The sequence below is a fragment of the Chinchilla lanigera genome, unplaced genomic scaffold (assembly GCF_000276665.1).
Source record: "Chinchilla lanigera isolate Chin_1 unplaced genomic scaffold, ChiLan1.0 scaffold00067, whole genome shotgun sequence".
Taxonomy (NCBI): Eukaryota; Metazoa; Chordata; class Mammalia; order Rodentia; family Chinchillidae; genus Chinchilla; species Chinchilla lanigera.
In genome coordinates, this window is record NW_004955468.1 from 12,764,379 (window position 1) to 12,773,930 (window position 9,552).

Below are 9,552 nucleotides of genomic sequence, written 5' to 3' on the forward strand. Positions count from 1 at the left end.
GCAGGCCGGCCTGGCCAGCTTAGAGAACCTGTCTCAAAATTTTTAAATGGTAGGAAAAGGGAAGCTGGAGTGTGGCTCAATGGTAGAGGGTTTGCGTACCTTGCATGAAACCCTGGGTTTAATCCCCAGCACCATATGCAATACGTAAACAGGTCCAAATGGGAAGAGGAAATCCTACTTTTTCCTGTTATCTCAGAATATTTTCTTCTGAACCCTCCATTCACTAAAGCATTAATTTGGTATAGAAACGACTTTCCAAATGATCGCAGAAATCACCCTTAGTAGTTTTTCCTCTAGCCTTGGGGGAGCCCATTAGTGCACCCAGCTGGGTAGGAAGGCAGGCACTTCCTTTCACCCTGCAGTGTGAGCTTGGCTGGGGAGGCTTCTCCCCAGCCTCCTCCTCCAGCAGAGGAAGGCAGGCCACACACAGGGGGCTCTGGAACATCGGCCTGAATTCCAGGAATGAAAGAGTCACACAGGGCCCTGGGGCTGGTCCCCAGGGCACAGGAAGCAGGGCTTTGAGGCATTTTCCTGTTTGTACAGGGACCCTCAATGATGTCATTTCCCCAGTCCCCATAGAAAGAAGCACTGACAAACCAAGTTTTTATTTCCAGCAACCGTCCAGCTAATTCAAACACACAGAAACTCCATCTTGCCAAAGAGCTAAGAAGCCCTTCAACACACCAATCAGCATACATCGAAGGCCACATAGACCACACACCCACACCCACCCATACACACACACACACACACACACATTCTCTATCTCTTTCTCAGCAAAGAGTGAAGACTAACACATACATCCCCACAGAGCTTCAGGTATCTCCTAAGGCTCCATCCAGTTGTTCCAGCTTTCTTTCCTTTAGATCAGTGGTTTTAAATGTTTCTTGCTCCATGTCCCTGAAAATTTACTCTGCTTCCTTATTTTCTTATAGGCATAGTGTCAGTTTGCTTGTGTTCAGGAAGACAGGGCAGGAGCGTCCCGGTGGCACTTTTCATGGGAAGACAGGCGAATAGGCTCCACAGACAGAAGAGATGATGTCACAACCAAACCACCATTTCAGCTGCTCTCTCTGCAGTCCCCAATCTAGAACGGCTGGTATCAGTCCCCACCAGGGGAGCAGAGAGCCTAGGAGTCAGCTCAAGATCCTTATCCAAAGGCCACAGCAGGCCAGGTAGTGGTTTGAGGTTCCTGGGAGCCCCGCCACTTATGCGTCTACTTACAGGGGATATCAGCAGGCACCCAGGCTCCTGCCCGCTCTCCCCGTAGGGCAGGGGCAGGGGAACCACTCAGCAGTGGTGAGAAAGGGAGGGAAGGTGGTACAGAGGAAGGCGCACAAAACTGACACTATTAAAATTATATCCTAAGATAAAAGTGGGGGGATCCTGTGGGTCTAGAAAACAAGGCATCCTGTGAATCTACAGATGTCAGGGCCAGAGTCTGGTTGCTCTGGAGCAACACCGGCATCAGAAACAGGAGATGAGCCAGACCAGGTCACACCAAGAAGGAGGAGGTCTGTTTGAATTCCCCCTAAGGAAAGAAAATCCCCAGTCAGCTCCAGGGTCTTCTTCGGCTAAACTCAAAGACATAGAAAAGGCAGACTAGAGAGCCCCCCAACTCCAGCCAAGAGGGCGCCTCCCCAGGCGGGCGCACTCACTTCGCTCCGGGCAGCAGGCTGGCTGTAGATCACCTTCTTACTCGAGGAGGTCCTGCGGACAATCAGAACACAGAGGTGCTCAGCCCCGGCCCCCTGCACCATCCGCACCAACCTTAGAGGCCACAACTAAAAACTCTGCAGAAGAGGAGGACTCAGCAGGGAAGTGTAGGCAAACGGAAAGAGGGAAAATCTGAGGCAAAGGGGGCAGAAGGTGTCCTCCCTCCAAGCCCACGGCCCCCAGCTCCAATCTCCACTCCATCCCCACCCCCAGGCCCCATCTCAGCCTCAGACCGCAGCATCCATGTTCTCAACCTCAGAGAACCCCGGGGCAGCATCTCACTCACTTTGTCTTTGCTCCTAAAAGAAAAAAAAGGAGGTTGTGAGTACTCCTCCAGGAGGACAGCACAGGCTGGCATGGAAGGTGGGGGAAGTGCCGGCAGCACTGGACAGGGGCTAGGGCCCAGCCATCTGTCCTCAGGGGCACACCATGTTGGGGTCTGTACTCAGGTGGCACCCACAAACCATGCCTAGACTGGAGAATGGTAGTTACAAAGGAGGGCAAATACTTACGCTCAAAGTAGCCTCGGCTATAGGCAAACCAGATGCCGAAAATCAAGACTGCAAGGAGAATCAGTGTTACAAAGACAGCTGCCACGATGCCTCCCACGTTTGGCTCCACTGTGAGACACAAAACAGAGGTCAGGCGCCTGGACGCTCAGTCATGGTGCTGCCAACGCCACCCCATGGCAGAAGGAGAAGCAGACCCTGGTCCCCACCCAGCCTCACGCACCAGCTTCCATGCGGACACCTTCTGACCTCATGGGCTGCCCAAACCCGTTCTGCGCCTGACAAGTGTACTCTCCAGTATCCGCAGCTGTCAGGGGACTGAAGATCTGCAGAGAAGAGAAACTTGGCTTGAAAATAAAAACCCTCCGTCTTTAGTCTCCTGACGCTAGCTCCGAACTCACCGTTGCTTATTCCCCCTCCCCAACTTCAGTGGTTCCATATCTTTATCCCCACTTTATCCCCAGATCTTTAGCCCCACTCCGTGCATACCAGCTGCCCTGTCTTGGGATCCATGGTATAGGAAGAATTGCTGAAGGCACGGGTACTCTTGGGATCCTCAGGCATCAGGACCCCATCCTTGAACCAGGAGTATTCAGAGGGTGGAGAACCATCCTGTTCAGAGCAGGTCAGCACTGTCCTGGTACCAATGGTGGCAGAGGAGGGGATGCTGACTGTGGGCTTGGATGGCGGCACTGGGGAGGGAGAGAAGGAAGCAAGCTGCTGAACCAAGGGTGGGGACCCCATCCAATCGGCTGTCGCCACCCTCTCTTATGCCCTTAACTCCCTTCTAGGGGCACCATGACTCTGAATGCCCCCATCAGTAGACACTGTCACCATCAATGAGCTCCAAAGCTTAGCAGCCTGCTTGGGGTTTAGGGAAGCAGGCAGCTCCCGGTCCACAGGGAAGGTAAGTGATGTGGTGCATACCAAGCACGATGAGCTTGACGTGGACCTCCCCATAGTTGTTGCCATTGTCCTCAGACACCATACAGGTATAAGTCCCAGTGTCCTCCCGGGTCACCGAACTGAAGGTGATGCCGCTGGGTGAAAAGGTAACACGGTCTTCATAGGAGGCTGCAAGGAGAAGCAAAGACGGGGTGAGCTGGAGACCTGAGAGAAGCTGGCAAAGATGGCACCCACAGGACCCAGGTGCCCTCTTCTTTCTCAGAAAGGGGAATGGGAAAACCAGCCCCAGGGTACACCCCACCCCTGGCATCCAGGATCAACTCCTCTACACACTCGGCCACTGGGGAGGAGGTGAGGCGACTCACCGGTGATCTTGTTATTATAGCAAACGAGTCTGGTGGTGTCACCGTGGACAAACTTCCACTCCACACGGGGGGAGCTGAAGCCAGAGTAGGTGCAGTCCAACTTGACCTCTGCAGACAGGATGGAAAGGGGAGGAAGAGGAGGAGCGGGGGAGAAGATGGGAATGGCCCCAAACCACTCTCCCATCCACCCTGCCCACCCTCCACGGCCCCATCCCACTCACGGTTATTCTCAGGAACTCGGACTTCAGGACTAGACGTGTACACTGTACTCTTGCCCAGCACCAGGAAGACTGAGGAGAAGGACAGAGATGAGCCCCATCAGAAGGGGACACAGAAAGGCCAGGGCAAAGGGCAATGCAAGCTCCTCCCAGCTCAGTTCCGGCACCTCCTGCCAGTATCCAAACGATCCTTCTTAAATGTGTTTTGCAGCCTGGCATAGTGGCACATGCCTGTAATCCCTGAATTTGGGACACTAAGGCAAGAGCATCTCCATGAATTCCAGGCAAGCCTGGGCTACACAGCGGGTTCAAGACCTTGTCTCCAAAAAGAAAAAAAACCAAACATCAATCAGTGAAGGTGTTTTGCTATAACTGCAGGCCAACGCTGCTTCTATCAATGGAAATGAAACACTTCTATCATGGAAATGAAACACTTCCTTCAAACGCAATTTCTTTCCTTTTTAAAGGTTCCCTCGTGACTCCCAATAATCTAATTAAATTCCTGCTAGTGCAAGGGCAGCTTCTTCCAGAGTGACATTTCATGGTTCAGAGAAAGCTTCTCAACAAAGGATTGCAGCCACTCAAGGCAATCTTGGAAGGAAGCCATCCCCGGAGAGGCCCGGGAGGGAAGGGGAGGGGAACAATAATCAGGATAATAATACTTGATGTTAGCAGAGCACTTGGTGCTTTTTAAGGTGTTTTCAGATACATGACATCATTTGATCCTCGAAAGAAGCATGACGTATCAGCAGACAAATATTATTATCCCGATTTTACAGGAGGGACTCAGACTACATAAAGTGAAGGAACGTGCCTGGGATCACACAGCTGCCAGATCTGAGATAAGGCCAAGGCTGGAACTGGCCTTAGATCACCTCATTAGAATCTCTGGACCTGGGTGAGGTGGCGCACGCCTGTAATCTCAGCACTCCTGGAGGCTGAGACAGGAGGCTTGAAACTTTGAGCCCAGCCTGGACAACTTAGAAAGACCTTGTTTCAAAATAAAAATAAATAAATACATAAAAAGAAAAGTGCCACGATGGGGATGAAGGAAGTGAGGATCAAGGGATCTAACTAAATAAGGGGAGGAGAGGAATCAGGGTTCCCAGGCGAGGCCTGAACCTGCCAAATTCAACTAGGGATAGGATTCTGGATTCTCAGACAGGGCTACAAACCCACACTTAAACAATCCGTTTCAATCAGGTTTCAAAGCTCAGACAGAGGGTTTATAGCTTTAAGTCACACCCTACTTTTCTTAGATAAATACATAAAGAACTACAATGCAAGCTCACTTGTTAAATTCAAGAATGTTTTCCTTTAAGTATCCACAAGACTTAACATGGTCTCTTGACAACTAAGGCTTTCTTCCTTATTTAAAATAAGGGATTTGAACTAGATGTCTCCAAATTCTTTTAGGTCATACATCCCACAAAATCCCCTGTTTTGGCATTAATGTTCTGAGAGTTTTTTGTTTGTTTGTATAGGAGGTGTTTTGGTTTTTTTTTCTTTTCTTTTTTTCTTTTCTTTTTTTCACAGGGTTTCACTGTGTAGTTCAGGCTGGTCTTGAACTCAGCAATCTTCCCCCCACAACTTTCCAAGGGCTGGGATTACAGGCATGCGCCACCATGACCAGCTGATAAAATAATATTCTTTTAAAAACCAGGTTGATTTTGGAGCTGGGGATTTAGCTCAGTGGCACAGCATCTGCCTGGCAAGTGCAAGGTCGTGAGTTTGATTCCCAGTACCGGAAAAAAACAACAACAAAAAAAACCAGGTTGATTTTAATCTATGAATTTGTTTTTAATATTACTTGTACCTGCATATTTCTCACTACCTTTCAATGCCAGTAATTCTATACTCATATAATAACAGATGCAGAAATTAAATCAAATGGCCCTTAGTTCATTGGAAACTCCTCCAGAGGGTGTGGACAGCTCTTACTCAGCTTTTACTGAGAATGCTAATAATGAAATGTCTGGACTTGCATGTCCACCTTCCCTGTTTTACTGAAGGGAACCTTGTTTTCCAAAGGTTTTTAAAGTTAACGATTTGCTCCTACAATGTGTAGTGTCCTGGGAACGAAGGATTTACGGTCCCACTCTGGGCTCCAGCCAGCAGCCATCAGCGTGGTCACTCACTGGATCCTAGTGCTGACCAGTGACAGGAACAGAAGTGCCAGTCCCAGCTCTGTGGCCCAGCATTCCTGCCCCACAGCCGGGGGCCTCACCAGGACTAGAGTGTAACTCTACCTCTCCCTCAGCCAGTCTTGCTGCCTTCCCCTCCTTTACACAGCTGTGGGTTCTAAGACTTCTCCCTAATAAATGTCTTGTATTGTAATTGATATCTCAGAGGCAGCTACTCAAGAACCCAACCTGACACCACCCAAATAACGAACAGCATGTAATTAAACTAAAAACTAGCCTTTGAGACACACCCCACATCACAGCCTATGAATCTGCGGGTTCTAATTCTATCACTGCTGAGCTCTTTGTGGGGTCCTGAAGCAGAAAAAAAATCATAATTTAAAAATTGTACTTTTAAGAAGACTAGAACTTCTGCCAGGAGGATTGCTGAGGGTTCAAGGCCAGCCGGGGCTACATAGTGAGTTCAAGCCCAGCCTGAACTGCTCAGCTGAGAGCCTGTCTCCAAATTAACTACAATCAAAGTGGTATCCAAGGTTACCCATATCTGTTCTCCCTAGGTTTGTTTATTCTTCTTTTCTTCCAGCCCCATCACACCCAAAATCCATGAAAGATACTGAAAATCCATAAATAAGCTTAACTGGTAAGGTAAAGGGCACAATGTGCATTATATACAGAAGTAACCACAAAGGTTTTTAAGAATGCTCATCCAAAAAGACAGCAGAGCCTGCCTCCCTCAGGAAAACCCTGCAATCCTTTCACCTGTAAAATAAGCCATTATCTTTCTTCTTGTAGCCAACCACACCCAAACTTTCTATAGACTGCACCAAAAACACATAAATATTCCCAGCTCCCAGATCTCTCTAGAAAGCCTAGACTCTAATTCTTTAACTTGTGCCTAAGAAAGTTCTTTATTGTACCTACAACTCACCTTAGGGACCTCCTTGGGCCCTGTCCAGTGACATGCTGATACATCAGACCTAAAACACACTCCAGAATTACACTCATACACGCACAACACTCTGGGTCTCAGGTATGTGCCCCTCTCCTCACTAATCCTCACTGTACCTACTGCAGGCTTTTTTAGACAGGGTCTCACTGTATAGTGCAGGCTGGCCTTGAACTCCCTGTGCAGCCCAGGCTGGCCTCCAACTCACAGGGATTCTCCTGCCTCAGCCTCCTGAGTGCTGGGATTACAAGCCTGTGCCACCACGTCTGGCTTACGCCATGGACTTATTACCAATACAGAGACCTTCACTTCCAGGTCCAAAAGTGCCTGTCTGCTGTGGCCCAGCTGTACCACTGCATATCACCCACAGGTCAAATCCAGCCTGAGCGCCATGCCCTACTGTTTGTTACCACAGCACACCTCAGACATCCCAGTCCACATTCCTCTTCCCGTTCCTGAATAAGCCCCCTGGAACTATGCCTGCATTCAAGGCCCAGCTGTCTTACTTGACCACGCGATCCAGGCAGGCCACTGAACCACTCTGAACTTCAGTCTGCCTGTCTGTAACATGGGGATAATAACAGTTTCTACATCAAAGGGCTATCGTGAGGGTTAAACAAGCTAATACAAATAAAGTGCTGAGAACAGTGAGTGACCAACAGGAAGCGCCAGGTAAGTACTGTTCTCCATTCCTATCATCCGTGCCCCACAGGCTGTTCTGTACACACTTCTCTTTCTGACTTCAAAGTTTTCTTAACAAGTCATATAAATAAATAATGACTACTGCCTGCAAAGTGCTGGGACTCCAGCCCCCCAAGCCATCTCCGCCTGTCACTGTGACCACGCTGGTGAGGCTGACTCTCCTAGAACCTTCACGGGTGGACAGCACAGCCCAGGGCTCCCCATCACAGGCCACAGCTGCACCAGCACAGCACGTTCCCTGCCCATCCCCCCGCCTGCTTTATATCTTCCTTGGTGCCAACACAGCTCCCCTTTTGCACTTAACCTTGGGTCTACATTTGCCTATGGTGCACACACATACAAATGACCCACTAATGCACATGGTGAACCAAAACGGAAGGGAACTGCAAAAGCCGGGCTTGCAGCTCCGTGGCCCAAGTGCCTGCCTGAAAGGGAATTGCATCCTTTCCGTTGTATGTAAAGTTTAATGTGCAGTCACAGTGAAAGAAGCTACACAAAGCTAAAAGCATCAGTAGATTTTTGGCCTGCTTGGGTTGCGGGTCCATGTACAGGAAATCCCACCTCCACCCCATAGCCAGATGAAAAGCTAACAGTTGGTGAGCACATACTACATGCTGGGCATAGTTGCAAGGCTGTGACATGGACCATCCTTTAATCCCTATCCAACTTCAGAGGCAGATGACAGTATTATTAGCACCCCTATTTTCTACTTAAGAAAACTGGGGCCCAGAGCACTTAGAAAAGTTGTTAAATGCCCAACAGTGAGTAACGTGCAGATTTGAAAGAATGTGGTCCAACTGAGAGCCTGTGGTACCGTGCACCACACAGCCTTCCTATATATGCAAATCTGTATGTAACATGCTTCAGGCGGGCTTGGGGAGAAATGTTGCTATTACAGCCCAAGAATTCACAGTCCTCCTGCTTTGGCTTCCCAAGGACTGGCACTGCTGGCATGTGCCACCACACCTGGCTGTGCTTCAAGCTTTTGATGATTCTGCATTGCCTGTGCAATAAAATCCAGATTGACCAGCAAGCTAAAAAGGTCCGGCGCCACCAGACTTCCCACTACGCTTATCTTTTCTCACCTACTCTACTCCAGCAGTTCACCCTCTAGCCGCATCAAACCACTTATACCTCACAGCAAAGACCCAGCTGCCTCACCATCTCTGCTTTCGCTCAGCTATTTCTGCTATGTGGAACATCCTCTTCCCTCCTCATCGCCTGACACCTGCTCCTCTACATTCTTTTCCAGGAAATGACCTACCGCACCCATCCCTCACCTCGGCCAGCCTAAAGCCTCTTCCTAGGCTTTCATTATCCCCTGCAAAACACTGTCCAAGCCCTGCCCACACCGCAGTGACATCATCCGAGCACACGTCTGTGACCCCGCCCGGCCTGACCGTAAACCCCCAGGGAGCAGAGAACATGTTATTTATTATTCTGAGCCCTCAACCCTTTGCCTAACGCTTGGTACAAGCTGACATTCAGTAAATGTCTGCTCAACAAATAGGTCCCTGCAGACAGTCTACTAGTTAACCTTTGCTTGCGAAGATAAGCCCTCCACCACCCCCCTTTCTGGCACCTAGCGCTGAATCCCAGGGCCTTCCCACTGAGTTACATCACCAGCCCTTGTTTTCATTTTTTATTTTGAAACAAGGTTTCAGTAAGTTGTTAAAATTACCCAGACTGTGCTTGCCCTTGTGATCCTCTTGCCTCAGCTTCTCTGAGGGCTAACGTTACAAGCTCGTGCTACCACCCCTGGCTAAGCCCAAATTTTAAACTAGCAGACGGGGTATGACCAAATGAACAAAAACCAAGGCCTAATCTTTTCAAAAGTTTAATACCACACCAGGCATCATGGTGTATACCTCTAATCCTGGCGCACTGGGAGGCTGAGGCAGGAATACAAAAGCGTAAACCCACCTTGGGGAATTTAATGACTTAGCAAGGCCCCTTCCAAAACTTTTAAAAAGTGCCAGCAGGCAGGTTCTCTCTGGGCCTCAGGCAATGCCTACAGCAGTGATAGCAAACTTTTTAGAGCTTTCA

At 49.3% G+C, this 9,552-nt stretch overlaps 1 protein-coding gene across 2 annotated transcripts in view; it reads right to left on the reverse strand.

Moving 5' to 3' along the window:
• Positions 1-589: 589 nt before the first annotated feature.
• F11r (F11 receptor) overlaps positions 590-9,552 on the reverse strand; it is a 20,989-nt gene continuing 12,026 nt past the window's right edge. For both annotated transcript variants that reach the window (XM_005400228.2, XM_013522519.1), the window contains exons 2-10: positions 3,718-3,786; positions 3,497-3,604; positions 3,153-3,299; positions 2,715-2,917; positions 2,449-2,551; positions 2,229-2,336; positions 2,003-2,015; positions 1,659-1,710; positions 590-1,531 (exon numbers count right to left, since the gene is read on the reverse strand). In XM_005400228.2, coding sequence (XP_005400285.1) covers positions 1,496-1,531; positions 1,659-1,710; positions 2,003-2,015; positions 2,229-2,336; positions 2,449-2,551; positions 2,715-2,917; positions 3,153-3,299; positions 3,497-3,604; positions 3,718-3,786 — 839 coding nt within the window. In that variant the 3' untranslated portion in view covers positions 590-1,495. The remainder of the gene's footprint in view (positions 1,532-1,658; positions 1,711-2,002; positions 2,016-2,228; positions 2,337-2,448; positions 2,552-2,714; positions 2,918-3,152; positions 3,300-3,496; positions 3,605-3,717; positions 3,787-9,552) is intronic.